The sequence below is a fragment of the Rhinolophus ferrumequinum genome, chromosome 3 (assembly GCF_004115265.2).
Source record: "Rhinolophus ferrumequinum isolate MPI-CBG mRhiFer1 chromosome 3, mRhiFer1_v1.p, whole genome shotgun sequence".
In the NCBI taxonomy this organism is placed as follows: domain Eukaryota; kingdom Metazoa; phylum Chordata; class Mammalia; order Chiroptera; family Rhinolophidae; genus Rhinolophus; species Rhinolophus ferrumequinum.
Window position 1 is genome coordinate 5,620,826 of NC_046286.1, and position 17,335 is coordinate 5,638,160.

At 40.5% G+C, this 17,335-nt stretch overlaps 1 protein-coding gene across 7 annotated transcripts in view; it reads right to left on the minus strand.

The window, feature by feature from the left end:
* Positions 1-3,876: 3,876 nt before the first annotated feature.
* FKBP5 (FKBP prolyl isomerase 5) overlaps positions 3,877-17,335 on the minus strand; it is a 96,004-nt gene continuing 82,545 nt past the window's right edge. For all 7 annotated transcript variants that reach the window (XM_033102435.1, XM_033102437.1, XM_033102436.1 and 4 more), the window contains 4 exons: positions 16,648-16,731; positions 9,490-9,675; positions 6,878-7,117; positions 3,877-6,237 (listed from right to left, as the gene is read on the minus strand). In XM_033102435.1, coding sequence (XP_032958326.1) covers positions 6,130-6,237; positions 6,878-7,117; positions 9,490-9,675; positions 16,648-16,731 — 618 coding nt within the window. In that variant the 3' untranslated portion in view covers positions 3,877-6,129. The remainder of the gene's footprint in view (positions 6,238-6,877; positions 7,118-9,489; positions 9,676-16,647; positions 16,732-17,335) is intronic.

A 17,335-nucleotide genomic window follows, 5' to 3' on the forward strand; every position in this document is an offset into this window, starting at 1 on the left:
CCTTGTTGATGCCTAAAGATTTTACTACTTGACCTTGTTTATGTTAAAAAGGTAGGGTCCCTTCAAGTATGGATATTTAAGTGTCTGTACAAAATGAGCGGAGTACAGAAGAAAACCTTTTGCCTTTTCTTGCTCCAACCAGGATCTAGAGAACAGGATCTGAAAAAAACAAGAACCCAAACACCAAGATTCCTTAACTCAACTTGGAACATGCTTTAAAAAGCGAAACATGTCTATCCTTTACATACTGGTAAATTTCCCACATTATTTTTACTCCAAAGTAGGATATAAGACCTATGTATGAGTCTAAGACATTTCAGTTCTACCAAATGTTTAGGGATTTTAAAAGTAACTACTAACATCTTATTCCATATGCCAAGAGAATCATGCTTCAGACTAGAAAAAGACCTATTTTGGAATTAATTGTGTAAGGGCATCAGGCGACCTGGATGACGATGGAACGGCCACTTCACCATTCTGGGTCTTCCTCATTCTTGATTCTCTCAAGTCCTCGGAGAATCCCTGCATTATGGACGATACTCCAGTTGTCCCATCTATAGTAGTGGTTAGCTCCAACAGGATGCTGCCAGTCTTCTTGTGAGTTACATTCAATGATGTCCCCTTTTTGCCATGTATTAAGGTCATGCATAGATTATTTGCAATTATAGGTCGACATAAATTATGCAAAATATAGCATCAAAATTATTTTGCCTTCTCTATATCCTTTCCTACCACAGTAACACATGTCAGACACAGGAGAGAAAAACCTGAAAGCAAGCACCGTGGGTCCCCCTAAGCATTTTCAAGCCATTAGGGAACTAATGGCAACTGTCCTTTTATGTACAGTTTTGTCAGTCAATGCTATTCAAACACATGAGCAGCCAGTGATGAAAATAATATATGCTAGTTTTTAGATTTTGACTCAATTCATATTCAGTGCATTTGTCACCAATGTTAGTGACAGTCTCCCAGGGTTGCCAGTCTCAGGGAATATGTTCTAATGTACCATAAACAGGGAGTTCAAAGTGTTGCTAGAAAAGCCAAAGTACGGAAAAGCTCTTCACTGATACTTTTCATGCTTTGCAGATGCAGGCTGCATCGAATTACCCAGATCACAAATTTACGGCCAGGAAACTTTCCCTGGCTCACCTCAAGATCCCTAATCATGATTTGCTTGGGGAAAATGTGCAAATAAAGGGGATTATCTCATTACCAAATAATTTCAGCAAAGGATAAGGAGATGAAGCAAGAAATTCAGAGGGAATAAAAGGTGGCTGGAGCCTGCATCTACCTGCCTGTAGGTTTCCGTGGTACTGCTGGGGAAAGGTGTGCCGCTGTCCCCGCCCCGTGCCTCCTTTCTTCTGCAGTGTGCATCAGGACTCCCCATACACGACACCATTTCCGTGAGCCTTCAGAAGACGTAACCATGACTTTCTGATGAAATATGACACTTAAGAAAGGCATGTTAACACAGCATCACCTGGCATAGGCCTACTTATATTTTACTTATTTAATGGTACAATGAAATCTTTTCATTTCCCAAATTAAACCTACCTTACAATCACTTAAAATGGTGGAATACCCACTGGTTAATAAAAAAAACAAAATCCTCTTGTTTTTCTGATTGTTTCATTTGAACAAAGAGGCATCATTCCACTGCCTGTGGCCCAATGTTGATTTCAAGTTGTGCATTAGAGCAAGGAGCTGGTCAATACTGTCCTTGCCAGTTTTTTCATTTTTTTTTTCAGTTACAGGTGCACAGCATAGTGGTTAAACATTTATATAATTTATGCCGTGATCCCCCAATTAGTCTAGTGCCCACCTGGCGCTATACACAGTTCTTGTAACATTACTGACTATATTCCCTATGCTGTACTTTACACCCTGTGACTCTTTTGTAACTACCAATTTGTACTTCTTAATCCCTTCACCATTTTCATCCAGGCCCCCAACCTCCTTCCCTCTGGCAACCATCAGTTTGTTCTCTGTATCTGAGTCTGTTTCTGTTTATTTTGTTCTTTAGGTTCCACATGTTAAGTGAGATCATATGGTATTTGTCTTTCTCTGTCTGATTTATTTCACTTAACATAATACCCTCTAGGTCCATCCGTGTTGTCACAAATGGGAAGATTTTTTTTTTTTTATGGCCGAGTTATATTCTATTGCATATGTACCACATCTTTATTCAGTCATCTACTGATGGACACTTGGGTTGCTTCCATATCTTGGCTACTGTGAATGGTGCTGCAGTGAACATAGGGGTGCATATCTTTTCAAATTAGTATTTTCAATTTCTTTGTTTAAATACTTAGAATGGAATTGCTGGGTCATAGGTAGTCCTATTTTTAATTTTTTTTGAGGAACCTCCAGTTTTCCATAGTGGCTGTACTAATTTACAGTTCTACCCACAGTGCAGGAGGGTTCCGTTTTCTCCACATCTTCTCCAAAACAGATGTGAGGTGATGTCTCATTGAGGTTTTTATTTGCATTTCTGATAACTAATGACATTGAGCATATTTTCATGTCTATTGGCCATCTGTATATCCTCTTTGGAGAAATGTCTGTTCATGTCTTCTGGCCATTTTTTTTGTTTGTTTGTTTTGGTGTTGAGTTGTATGAGTTCTTTATAAATTTTGGATATGAACCCCTTATCAGACGTATCATTGGCAAATATCTTCTCCCATTCAGTGCTTTTTGTTTTGTTGGTGGTGACCTTTGCTGTGCATAAACTTTTTAGTGATGTAGTCCCATTGTTTCTTTTGTTTCCCTTGCCTGATGAGATCTATTAGTAAAACTATTAAGTGCAATGTCAGAGCTTACTGCCCATGTTTTCTTCTTAGGAGTTTTATGGTTTTAAGTCTTCAATCAATTTTGAGTTTATTCTTGTGTATGGTGTAAAAAGATGGCGCGGTTTCATTTTTTTTTTTTTGCATGTGTCTATCCAGTTTTCCCAACATCATTTACTGAATATACTGTCTTTACTGCATATTCTTGTCTCCTTTGTTATTGATTAAATGACCATATAGGCATGGACTTATTTCTGGCCTCTCTATTCTGTTCCATTGATCTGTTTGTTTTCATGCTAGTACCGTGCTGTTTTGATTACTGTAGCCTTGTAATCTAGTTTGATACCTCTAACTTTGTTCTTTCTCAAGATTGCTGTCGCTATTCAGTGTCTTTTGTGGTTCCATATAAATTCTATTTGTTCTAGTTCTGTGAAAAATGCCATTGGTATTTTGATGGAAATTGCACTGAATCAATAGATTGCTTTGTGTAGTATGGACATTTTAATGATGTTAATTCTCCTACCCATGAGCATGGTATGTTTCCATTTATTTGTAGCTACTTCTATTTCTTTCTTCAGTGTTTTATAGTTTTCCAAGTACAGGTCTTTTACCTCCTTGGTTAAGTTTACTCCTAGGTTTGTTTGTTTGTTTGTTTTTTTGATGCAATTGTAAATGGCATTGTTTTCTTAATTTCTCTTTTTGATAATTCATTATTGGTGTACAAAAATGCAACCAATTTCTGAACATAAATTTTGTGTCTTGCTACTTGATTTCATTCATCAGTTCTAACAGTATTTTGGTGGAATCTTTAGGGTTCTCTCTCTATATTATCATGTCATCTGCAAATAATGAGTTTTTACTTCTTCCTTTCCTATTTGGATTACTTTTATTTTTCTTGTCTCATATCTGTGGCTATGTCCTTGCCAATTTTCTGATGTCTCAACTTGGGCTCCACTATAGTTTTCTAACCCAAACAACCTTTTCTGAAGACTAAGGAAAACCAAGAACAATGGGAAATCACGTTTTTGAATTTATTTAAGGAACACCAAAAAAGTGCATCTGAATGATTAAAAAAAAAAACAAACGCAAAAAAAAAACCACAATTTGTTTTTAATTCATTATATGCTGCCTCAACAGTCCATATGCAGTCTAAAAGATGCTGATTTATAGACAAATTGTTTAATATTACTGAATTTGATACAAGAATATGTGAAGTTTCTTTTTTCCGTGTGGTGATGGGCACCTCATAATTGTTTGCTCAGAACTGTTCACACACCGTTTTCCCTCTCTCTCCTCCACATACTTTTGCCTCGACAACACGTAACACACACTTGAGAGGTAGGTCACTAAGATCATCTATTTTGGGAATAGTTGTTTTGTTTGTTACCGCAAAAGGCCAACTGGACTTTTTAGGACAAAATGTCACTATTGGGCTCACTGGAGTCATGCTCTCATCAACAGAGCTACAAATACTAAACAGTTAGGAAAAGCAAAAGTTGATTTTGCATATTGCTTATTTCCTAGGTGAGATTGGGGCTTTTTAAAGAACTATCTCGTGGGGGGATAAAAAGCATAAATGAGGAATTATAATCATTAATGGAGAAACTCACAATTTAATTTTATCTGTCCCATGGAGAAAACTGGTGAGATTGGGGCTTTTTAAAGAAATATCTCGTGGGGGGGGGAAAAGCATAAATGAGAAATTATAATCATTAATGGAGAAACTCACAATTTAATTCCATCTGTTCCATGGAGAAAACTGGCATAAAACGAAACGACTATTTTTAGGCTTTATCATGGGTACTAAGCTAAGAATGAAAGTGTTTTGTTAAAACCACCATAAAAATTGAAGCTAATCTAAAACATAATTGCCAGTGTTCTTTAGGGTTTTAAACAAAAGTGAGATGTTCCAGGTTGAGGTGAATGTTTCTTTGAGGTGCCAAATGCATTCCCAAGAGTGTTTCTCAGGCTGTGGAAATAGAAAGCCATGCTCAATTTCGTTTACCCGTGAAGACTAAAATTCCACTACATGTACATATTTAAGACTTGCCCTAATTGAATGCCCAAGTACTCAAGATTTCAGGTTAGATGTACCTGCACGGGAGGCTGCTTTTAAATCTTTTTCACAACTCACACCAGGAAGAAGCTATCAGCACAGGGAAGGAAAACTACTATGTGTCAAAACTGCAAGGAAAACCCTCAGTTTAGAAGAGCAACTACTAACTGTGTTTCAACCCCACAGATTTTGTTTTAAAAAATCCAGCTAGTTAATAGTAAAAAGGTTTTTTTTTTTTCATGAGCGAGGAGTGTAAATAAAGTTCCATAAACCAGTATACAAATGTTTATGAGCCAGTAATTTTAAAAAGACAACAAAAAAAGCTGCAGGGATCCTAAATAGATATGTAAATAAACCCCCTCCAGGTCAGAGATATTATAAGAACAAGTCTTACTTCTTAATAGCAAGGGTTAGAATGGAAATACGAAACTGAACAATTGCAATGCCAGCAGGCAGTGCTGTACTCAACATCATTTCCTCCAAGGAAGAGAGGAAGGGAAAAAAGCACAATCCTGGTTGCTCTTTTCACATTTCAGCATCTCACAACTTCATCCAAAACAGGGACAGACAGCTAATCCAGAACCCCCTCTGCTCACTGTCATTGCAGAAGTGTTGTAGGAATGACAGAATTTCTTCTTAGGGACAGACTGGGTGTGGCAGAAACCCACTCTCCCTCAGGAGGGACTTTGGCGAAGTCAGCAAGCAAGCCGCCTCTGACGTTCTGGCTTTCAAGTCTGAGACACTCCTGCGGAGCTGGGGGTACCAGACCCCCACTGTGGGGACTCCTGGTTAAAACTAGGACAAGTTGCATTCATAGCACGTCAGTTATTTAAAAAACAAAATCTCCTCCTCCTTTCCCCCATCCAGCTGTAGGAAAGGAGAAATTCATTAAGCATTTATTTTTAGGTTTCTGAAGTGCTATTAAAATTCAATCAAATATAAAACCTAACGGACAGCCCCAAATTGTCAGGATTATCTCAAGGGCCCCTGAATTGGATATTGCAAGTTGACATAAACTGAAATGAGCTGGACTTAAGCTGTTGGCTTCATCTGGCCACACCAACGGTCACTTCTGTTCCACGTGGAGTGGTCGCACACCACCCCTCCATGACAGTACCGGGCAGCAGCAGAGTGTGGTTTTTGGGGAAGCTACTGGTTTTGCCATTTGCTTCCAGAATCACATAGACTATAACAAACTTGACATTAAACACTGTTTAGTCCTGAGTTGGGTGAAGCCCACGGAGGAGGGGCCGAGTTCATTAGGACTCTTCCCTCCTTTGCGTGGTGTCATACATGGCCTTCAGCTTTCTCTCCTTCCGTTGCTTGACTTCCTGTTTCTCTCTTATTGGTGACTTCTCCAATAGTCTTCTTGCGCACTGCTTTACTGGCCTCTTCCTGAGGAAGGAATAAGTGAAATGTTCAATTAGTTCCTGGCTCCTCCAAACTGTCCGTCAGGTCTAACAAGAGAGCGGTGGTAAAATGACTTTATTCTGGGTGCCTGACTGGTAAGTCAGAGCGGGAGCGGGAGCTTCTCCTTGCCTTTGCTTAAAATGATCAGCCTGCCAAGGTTTAATAACCAAGTCCACAGACGAGAGGGTTGGGGAGTGGGGGACGATGTGCTGAGGACCAGAGTACAGCTGTGCTGCAGGGGGGCTGACCTCTCCTAGCACACTGCAGCTGGCTCCTGAACCTCAAAGGAAAGGGCAAGATGGTGGGGCTTCTCCACCACAGCCCATTTCCTCAGCACAGAAGTACCATCTGGAAGAAACCTGATGTGTCTGGTTTTTTAATAAGAAGAGCTTTAGCATCTATCTAGGGAATTAATTTTTCTCATCTCTTGCACGGACCTGTCAGCAGCCCTATTCTACCTATGGATGCAAACCTGCCTCGGATCAGATTGGAAGCTGTTTTCTCTGCTCTTGTGCCTCTCAGCTTGTCTACCTGTCCTGTGCCCCGTGCTCGCCCTTGTTAGAATAAAAATCCAGGGGTAAGGTCACTTCTTGATCTACCTGAAGGCAGTGAGTCCCACACACACCTTTGCATCCTGCTCTGCAAACTTCTTGAACATGTTGGCATATATTCTGCGGTCCCGCTCGTTGTGCTCCTTCGCCTTTTTCTGGCACATGGAGATCTGCAGTCTTGCGGCCTTATTCTGGGGATTTACTTCCAACACTTTCTCAAAGTCGCCCTTGGCTGACTCAAACTCGTTCATGAGCAGCTGGGCTTCACCCCTCCTGTACAAGCCCTTCTCGTTGGCACTGTCCAGTCCAAGAGCCTAGAACAGAGGGTCTGTATTTTAGAAAGAATGAACATAATTTGTGGGAATTTTAAAGAAACTCAGTATTTACGTAAGCTACCAAAGCTCTCTGGCCAAAGGAATTAAAGAAAGTGTATTGAAAAGGTAGGTTCAAGGTTATAATATACTACTGATCAAAATACAACTAGCTACCCCAGTTAATTTCTGTATTTAATGCAATTTCTATAAAGATCTCAAAGGGATTTGGGAGGAGTCTCTTGAGAAGTCCATTTTGATGGAAGGAACAAATGCCCAAGAATGGCTGAGAAAATTTTAGAAAACAAAAATGATGAGAGGGTACTTGACCTACCAGAGAAAAAGACATACTATTAAACTACTGAAATTAAAACAGTTTGGTTACTAGTCCATGGGCAAACTGGTCAGTGGAACAGAACAAAGCATTCAGAAACAGATTCATATGTATGTATGTAAAAATAGAGTTAATTCTTACCTCATATCATAAACACACACAAAAAATTCTAAACCAAGTATATTTACGTGCAAAAAAACCCCCATAAAGGCTTATTTGTTTTATTACTATTTAAAAAGTAAACCTAGTTGAAGTTGGGTTTGCAAGTACCTAGTGGGATTATTTTCATAATCTGATGGTACAGAAGACTTATTCTAACTAGAAAGGGAAAGACAAAAGACAGCAATTTGACTACTTAAATACTGAAACTTTCTCTACAGCAAAAGATACCATCGACAAAGTTACGGGTAAAAGACAAACAAATAAGGAAAACAGGTTCTCTATTGTCAAAGAGTTAATAGTGATAATGTACAGGCTGTTTCAATCAATTGAAAACAGATAAATAATGCAGTAGAAGGATGAGAACAGGCAATTTACAGAAGAAATACAAATGGCTAATAAGTAATGAAAACTTCATTAGTAACCAAGAAATAGAAATAAAAATAAAATTTTTTGTTGCCAATAATATTGAGAAAAAAACACTGATACTATTTAAAGACAATATATAATGTATTAAAATTTAAAATGTTAATGTATTAAAATAATCGTCTGTTGACCCAGTATTTCCAGTTCTAGGAAATTATCCTATAGAAACAATCCTACAATTATGCACAGAGACACTATGTAATTGGTAATATCAAAAACCTAGAAATACACCAAAGGGGATTGGTTAAATAAACGATGATAGGTATATACAATGGATACTAAACAGATTTTAAAAACAATGAAGAATTATATAAGATGCAGAAAGATGTCTTTGTTTTATAAAACTATGTATCTAAATCTAAACATTTTCATTTTAAAAAATATACACATATATGTAACTCTATGTGTGGAAAAAAACAGAAGGAATGTGTGTGAAATAAATGACTATGGTCCTGGGAGAGAGTCAATGGGAATTTTATGAATTGACTTTTACTTTCTTGATTGTTTCTATAATGTTTTAATTTTTAATAACTTTATACTACTTTTATAATAAAAAATAAAGAAGCCAAAGTTTGTAATTACAAAAAAATGTACTAAATTAACATTTTTTTGTTAGGTAAAAATTTAGTATAACATGATAAGGAACATATTGATCCACAAAATTCAATCTTAAAATTCAAAAATAATCTTAGAAAGAATGTATGAAATAGTTGGTTTTCTCATCCCTTTCTGTTTATCATTAAGATACGTCCAATTATTAGCTTTTACCCACAGTACCCACAGTATAATGTACACTGTTCACAATATTATGTTACACCAAATGCCTGATGTAATATCAGCATCAGTTTGTGTACAAAAACATCAGAATCACACATCTGATAAACACTGTCATCACGGAGCACCCAAGTACGAAAAGACCAATAACAGCTTTAACAATACAGATGTAAAATAGAAGAGGGCTGCTGATGCTTTGTGGGTCTTTCAATTACTTACATGTATTTTTAGTCAGTGAATAAATCTGATCATAAGAAAAAGTGACTTGTATTTATCCTCTATATGAGCGGTTGCAGTCAGGTATAATAAAGTCCTGAAAGGCTTAAGTTATTAAATCTTATTAAATTGAACCTGAGTTATATGTTTAATCTGATACGAAATGCTATAAATTTAAGGGAGGTCATGGATGAAAATTATTTAATTTTATCAAAACTTTTATTCATAATATATTTGGATAAATAATCCAGGTATCAGAATAGTCTGTAATCAAAATCTTTCTGAATTTCCCAATTCATACTGAGAAACAAATAATCCACCCCCGAAATAAATAAAGCCAAATGAACAACCCTCCGAACCCTGGCTGAGGAAGCAAAGGAAGACCAAGTATGAGGGGAGAAAGGGAGGTGGAGTATGTGGAGTCCCACCCCACACCCCCACTCCCACGCATCTGCAGACACCCTACCTTGTCGCAGCACTCCACCGCCTTGCCGTATTCTCTGAGTTTCAGGTAGCACATGGCCAGGTTCAGGAACGCAGCGAGCAGGAACGATTCCGAGGCTTTGGATTCCTTTTCTGATAAGCCATATTCCATCTCCAACCAGGATACTATCTTCCCATACTGAATCACCGCCTGCAGGTACTTGCCTCCCTAGGAGAAAAAGCCCATCATCACTTGTTGCACTGGCTCTGGAGGGATACAAAGAAGCCTAAGCTCAGGCCTCCCTGAGAAAAACAAACCCTCAGAACGGAACATCCTCCTCCTGTCAACCCTGGAATGCCACAATTTCTTTCTGTTCTTAGGAAGTGGCATCCAGGCACCTTTTCCATTCTTGCTGAAGTCCCAGGGACCCCTGGGTGGGTCAGGACAGTGCCTTGTGTGCTGCCCTGTGTTCTCCAGCACTTGCCACCCACACTTCTCAGAGGGGCAGTTCTTCCAGCAGGAGGGCATTTTTGGGGTTACATTCTTTGGTACTAATATCTGCAGACTTTCTAAAGGTTGGTGAGTAGTTTCAGACTACTTCCCACGTGTATATGAGGGGAAGTGACTCTTCCCTTTTCCCCTGACGACCAGCACCACACAGCAGACATGTTCTGGCAAGTGCAGTCCCAAACACAGCAAATCGTAGTTACCTAAACCCGGGCTTGGCAAACTTTCCGGAAAGGGGCAGATAATAAGTATTTAGGGCTTTGCAAGCCAAACAAGCTCTGCTACAAGTCATTGGTGGTGCAGAAGCAGCTACAAACACTCTATAAATAAATGGGGGTGGCTGTGTCCCAGTAGGACCCTACTTACAAAAACATGCTGTCAACAATGGGAATATACATAGTCGACAAGCAGCATCCAACATAACTAACTGTAAAACATAAATCAGGGCCAGCCCGGTGGCTCAGGTGGTTGGAGGGCCTGTGCTCCTAACGTCGAGGTCGCCGGTTCGATCCCCACCTGGGCCAGTGGGCTGTGCCCTCTACAGCTAAGATTGTGAACAATGGCTCTCCCTGGAGCTGGGCTGCTATAAGCAGCCGTGAGCAATTGGAGGTTGGCGTGAGCCACTGTGGGCTACCGTGTGCTGCCGTGGGCTACCGTGTGCTGCCGTGGGCTACCGTGTGCTGCCGTGGGCTACCGTGTGCAGCCGTGAGCAGCCGGCAGCCTGCGAGAGGTGCCGTGAGCTGCTGTGAGCAGCTGACTGACGACCAGCGACCGACTGCCTCAGCCAGGGGAGCGCAAGGCTCATAACACCAGCGTGGGCCAGGGAGCCGTGTCCTACACAACTAGGCTGAGAAACAATGGCTGGAACTGGAGTGGGGGGAGGCGGAAAAAGGGGAAAAAGAAAACAACAAAACATAAACCACATAGGTGTCAGTTAACACGAGATAAATCTTTCTCTTAATCATAATTTTGCTCTTACCTGACTAGAATTCTAACATATCGTGAATAACAATTGTGTAATTAATTTACATGAATTATATACATGCTCTGTACAACAAGTTATGGGGCTGAGACCATGTTTTTACTGCCATTTTAGGATGAATGAAAGAAAAGATAGCTGGTAAATACACAAATCAAATGGGGTAGAAGTGAGGGATCCTTTCTGCAGGAGAAGACTACGAGCTTGAAAGCAGATGGCGCATCCTAGCAGATGGCAGCACTGGGACCCGTTAGGACATTAAATCCAATGTCTCACCAATGAACAGCGTTACGATCATGTCACCAGGATTTACCGCAGTCAGAGCAGTGCATGCAGCTCGTCTCCCCACACACACTCCAAACCTCCCCCATGACTGCGTGAGAAACATCACAGAGCAGGCTTACGAGGCTGTTCCTATTCTGAAGGACTTACAGGGGTTGGCATGAGAAATGAGCTCACTTGGGAAGGGAAGCCCTGATGCCGGTTTTTGGTGATGAGGATGGGTAGGTCAGTTCCAAGTGGGGGGCCGGGCTCTGAATGAGGGCAAAGCTACACCCCCCCTTGAACATCCCTCTTCACAAGTGACTTGTTTAGGAAAGGGGAGACACAGAGCTCCCTGGTTCTGCTCTAGGAAGGCAGCACAAAAGGATTCTGAGGTGTCATGAAGGAGAAGGGTTCCAAAATCAAAGTCTGTTATTCTCTCTGCCTCAGGAATTTGTGATACAGGTTATCTGTACGAATATGAAACCAGGCCCTTTCATGATAAATGCTGCAATTCTTGGGGAAATGATATTGTACTTGGTAGGGACTGAACTGTGTTGTTCCCCACCGTGGATTCCCATGTTGGAACCCTACCCCCAAGGTGAGGTGCTTGGTGACGGGGCCTTTGGAAGGTGACTGGGTTTGAGTGGGGTCCTCATGATGGAATTAGTTCCCTTGTAAGAGACACCGAGAACTTGCTTCCTCTCTCTCCCTTCTGCAAACACCTAGGCAAAGTCCTGTGAGGACACAGCAAGAAGGCAGCCATCGGAGAGCCACAGAGAGGGCTCTCGAAGACAGTGTCCCTGCTGGCACCTTGACCTTGGACTTCTAATCTCCAGAACTGTGAGAACTCAATTCTTGCCGTTTAAGTCACCCCGTTTATGGTATTTTATTTGGCAGCCCAAGGTAACTAAGACAATACTTACATCTGGTCATAGCCATAGGCCCACTACTTCTTTTTTGGGCACTACAAAAATAAATAAATAAATGAGTCCTCACCCGTTTCTGTCCCACTTTTCTCTTGCTGGATTGTGAGCTCTTTGAGGACAGAAAGCATGTCCTACGCCTTTTAGGAAGATCCAGGGTTTAGCACAAAGAGGACTTCAATGAAGGTTTGCTGAGTAAACATTAAAGTCAAAGCACTATAACTATGGACTCAAAACTTTTTCTATCATTGGGGGTAAAAATGGAGGTGAGGTAGAAATGAAAGGTGTCATTTCATTTAGATTAGGTAAGAAGGACAGGCATTTTTCCTGTTATGCCTAGTTTCTTCCTCCTTTCTCTTCCTCCTCCTCCATCTTTAATGTTTCTATTACCTTTCCCACTCTCGCCTAATATGTTGTTACAGGGAAAAGAAAGAGCCGGGGGTACAAAGACCCAGATCATTATCACTTCAGTAGGTTCTGAATAATCAGAATGGTACAAGACTATGGTTTCTAAAAAAAAAAAAAAAAAAAAAAAAAAGTAACAGACTTCAAAGTACTTTTACATTTATAGAGCATTTTTGATTTCTTGAAAGTTCTCATATATATTGTCATGCAGGGTGTCATGGGGGGGGGTCTCAGCTCTCGCTCCCCACATAAGAACGCAGGACATGGTGAGGCCAAAAAGGAACACCCACGGAGCCATAGAAGGGGGGTCATATATTCTCTCTGGCGGCTGAGCTGGAGACACAGGAAGCAGGAGCCACACTGTCCGCAACCTGCCATCCACTTCTCTCTGCCAACCAACCTCACTTGCTAGCTGCAATCCACCGTACTAACTGCAATCCGCTCTCGCTAGCTCAGCCACCACCTTCTTGCTAGCCCCCCATTTGCTGCTAGCGTAGCTACGGCAGTTATATTAGTGGCCAACAGCTCACTGGTTACAGCTGACGGCCAACTAGCCACAGCTGATGGCCATCCAATCACAGTTGATGGCCTTTTACTACCCGAGTGACCACCTTTCCACGTGAGGGTGAGAACCTGGAAACTGCACTCCTGGCTCTGTCCCCACAATCTCATATATAATTTTTTTTCAATCTCAACTTCCAATGAGCAAAGGTATTCTGTGGTATTTCTGCTTCTGCTGTGCTACACAGGAGTTCTCAACTGGGGGTGATTTTGTGCCTCTGCCCACCCCTGGGACATGTGGCTATTTTGAAAGATGTTTTTTTGTTGTCACAACTGAAGAGGGTATATGTGCTACTTGCATCTAATGGGTGGAGGCAAGGGATGCTGCTAAACATCTACAATGCACATAAAAGCCTCCCACCAAGACGTATTATACAGCCCCAAATGTCCACGGTGCTGTGGTTGAGAAATCCTGTACTAAAAGAAGGAAGAAGAAAAAAGGTAGGGTTGACTCTTCTTATGAGTTTTCCTTTTTTTAACCTAAAATCCTAATCATAAATGACTTGTTTCCAACCCCAGCACTGGTTTCTTGGTTCAGCAAGGGTGGTCAAAACAGCAAAGCCTGGTTTGTCTGAAAAGGGTTCTGTGGTTGAAAGGGGTCCTAGCTCGCTTTGGAAATGCCTTTTCCCCAAAGAGCACAAGGGGGCGCAAGAACCCTGCAGTGTCGAGTCGGAGAAAGCAAACACCGACTAGGTGTGACGGGAACGCTCGGTCCTGCCGAATGCTGCCAGCCAGGTGGGGAGAGGAAAATCAAGCCTGTTTCACTGGCTTGCACAAAGTCTGCCGTAAGATCATGTTATCTATGCTTAATAACTAGTTTGAGAGCCAAATGAAGAGTCCTCTCCTACCCTTCTTCAGTGCTCAGAGGTCGCTACTAGGAGTTGACAATCTAAGCAGCAAAATCATTCCCATTTAAAAGTTGAGCACAATTCAACTCTACCAAGGGGAGAGATTTACCCACGTAAGTGTAATCCAAACCAACAGGTCAATAAAAATGGGGTTCCAACGTATACCTGGCATGGAATGTAGGTTTTTATTGCCCCATCTCCTGCTCTCACCCACACATCTGGACTCTGCTGGGTACCTACCATGTGCCAAGTCAAACGCCCTGGAGAGACCAGGCCCAGGAGGCAGTGTGGTAATGAACCTGCCCTGAAATTTTAAAAGGGAATGTGTACAGGAAACTATCTACTGACCATTTTGAAGCCTTACAGCTAAAAACTAGGACACTGCTGGATCTTTTACCTATGAATATGAAGGTACCTCCAGGGAAGGTTTCAGTAGTACAAATGTTCAGAGACATTGTGGGAGAAAAGTCTTAGGTCAGTGGTTTTGAACCTTTTGTTAATTTTGCCCCAATAGACTAACGTTTTGAAAGGTTTTGTCTATCAAATTACATGTTTAAAATAATGAGTTCCATATGTGCGCCTGCCGATCCAGATTTTATTCAAAGATAAGTTAATTTTAAGACGGTTCATGATATTAAGGAATACACAAATCACTACTGCGGTTGTGATGCTAAGAAGCAATAAAGTACTTGTCTAGATACTGGTACGTAAGCACTGCTTTCTGCTACTGATCACAAAGCACGTGTACACACACACGCACACATTCAGGACACAGCTATAAGATATGTGGCTTTGCAACATTTCATTACCGATAATGTTCCTCAAAGTTCTGAGTCATCAGCAACCAATTAGAGCTTCTGCCGTGTAGAGCTGTTCTACTACCCTGAGTTAACATTACTTTAGGTTAAGTGCCAAAAGTGTCACCCCCACCCCGTCCCCCACAAACTGTTAACATTCTATTTCCAAGTTTTAGGAAATATGAAAAATACATTTAAGACTTTTATGAACCCGAGGTATATAGGAAACACCAATTTATGGATTTTACAGAAAATTTTATTTTCATACCATTGCACTGTGTATTTCGGTCTACAAATAACCTATTTGGAATCTTACTTGAATAGTTTTGAATAGCCAATACACCCAAATTGAATTAAAAAAAAAAAAAAAAGATCAAACTTTGCTCTTGAGAGTTTAGAAACTCACAGGATTTTATGGCTGAAAAAACTTGGGGATCATCTAATCTAACTCCCTCACTTTTCTTTTTCACATGAAAAAATAACCTCTTTGGATCTTAAATGACTTTAAATCATTTGGAGCCATAAAATCCAATTTTCCCAGTTCCCAATTCAGAACTCATTCCACCAATGCTTATCCTCAATGCTTATCGGTGATCCATACATTATTTTGGTATATATAATAAATAGTTAGAAATAAATATAAATATATATTACCTAAGCCAATGGACTTCAAATTTGTTTAACCATAATCCACAGTCAAAAATGTTTTAAATTATGACTGAGTACCCACTCACACACAAGCGAACAAAAGATTTATGAAACAAAATTTATCCTAAATAATGCAATATACATGTCCACTAAATTGATTTCATGACCCAATGATGGATCTTCTCTCCAAGTTTGAAAAACAATAACCATACACACTGTGCCCTCTGTTAATTTTGTGTTGATTAAACAGTCTTATATAATTCTCTTGTTGTTTCATGTCAGTGAACATAGTCTCCCCTCCCTCCAGACAAGGTTGTCAAAACAACAGCTTATCTTATAGCAGAAGCTCCTAAAGACCTGTTGAAAACATCGTCTAATTTTTGTTCGTGGATTGCAGCGGCAAGGGAAAAAAAAGAAAGAAACCTGGACAAAACTCCATTCTTTCTCTCTCTTCCTTAGTAAGCCTTTCTGCTTGACAGGGAGAAGGTACATATTTGGGGTGGGGCAGCAACGGGGAGAGCATTCTGATTCGAATTGAATAAAGGGCTGTTTATTTTTTCTTCTATCTGGGGGTTTAAGACCTAAGTGAAGAAATAACACATTCCTATATGTTACAAGAAAGGGTTTTCGAGAAGCAATCAATAACAAGCTTCATTCAGGAATTTCTGAAGGGTCCTCACAGAAGCAAGTGTGGTGGGATCATTGGTGGGATCATTGTGGCCATTAGAAGAAATTAACACTCGCCTCCTGTCAGTTTCTTTTGAAATGTGTGCCGGTTCTCTTTCCTTTTGTCATGTGCCTCAGTGACTTCACCAAGACAATGGAAAGGAAATCGATGTGAAACTTACCCCCTAGGAAGTCTATTATTTGCTAACAAATATTCTATTCATTCTTTGTTTCATTCCACAAACACTTGCTGAGTGCTAACCATGTACCAAAGCAAGATGCTTTGGGCCTTGAGTGACAGTGGTGGCTGGGCAAGCCAGACCTGGTTTGCCATAAGGGGGGAGTTACAATCTAGAGAAGACTGTAAAAGAGGCAAACGTATTCTTTTGTCACGTTAATTCATTATGTTTCACCATTTCTTATACTGAAAATGACAGACTTGTAAAAATTCAGGCTTTTACCCAGACGGGTATTGATAAAATTCAGAGTAGGAACTATTAGCACAATTATTGATAAAATTCAGAGTAGGGACTATCAGCACAATTAACTGACATGTGAGTAAATTCCTTGAGATGGAAAGGACTGTACAAGAACTCACATACCTTGAAGTACACAGTTCCCTTCTCTTTGACAATGGCAGCCTGCTCCAGTTTTTCTTTGGTATCCATCTCCCAGGATTCTTTGGCCTGTTGTATAAATTTGTGACAATGGTTAGATGAACAGAGAAGGAAAAAGCATCAGCTGATGCCCAGAAGAACAACAAGTAGCTACTACTTCTAGAGGATACCCACACCTCAAAATACACTGGATTTAAAACTGTGTGTCGCGGCCAATTCACTGCCAGGCGAATGCCCAATGACCAAGCTGCAGCGGGACCGATGTTGCTCAAGAGGGAGGAACAGGCAAAAATCTAGTGAGGAACATGAAGTGCTGAACACTGTTGAAGAGTGTATCTTCAGAATTATAAGGGGAGGCCACACAATGAATGTGAGTCCCTTCTTTCCTTCCTGCAAACTCCACCACTAAACTAGTATAACTTCAGCAAGCTGTTTCTCCAAGCCTCAGTTTTTCAACTCTAAAATGGGAACACTATTAGAGTCAAGTCACAGTTGTATACTCACAAGAATTTTTAAAATTCCAAGTCATGTAGTTTTCTTCCACTCTGAAACAACCAGATACACTAAAGCCTCCAATCTGTATCAACCTGCAGATGTATACTTGGGGAATTTCAAGTAAAACATAATTGGGAGGATAAAGCTGATGCAAAAATATCATTTCAAAACCATAAAT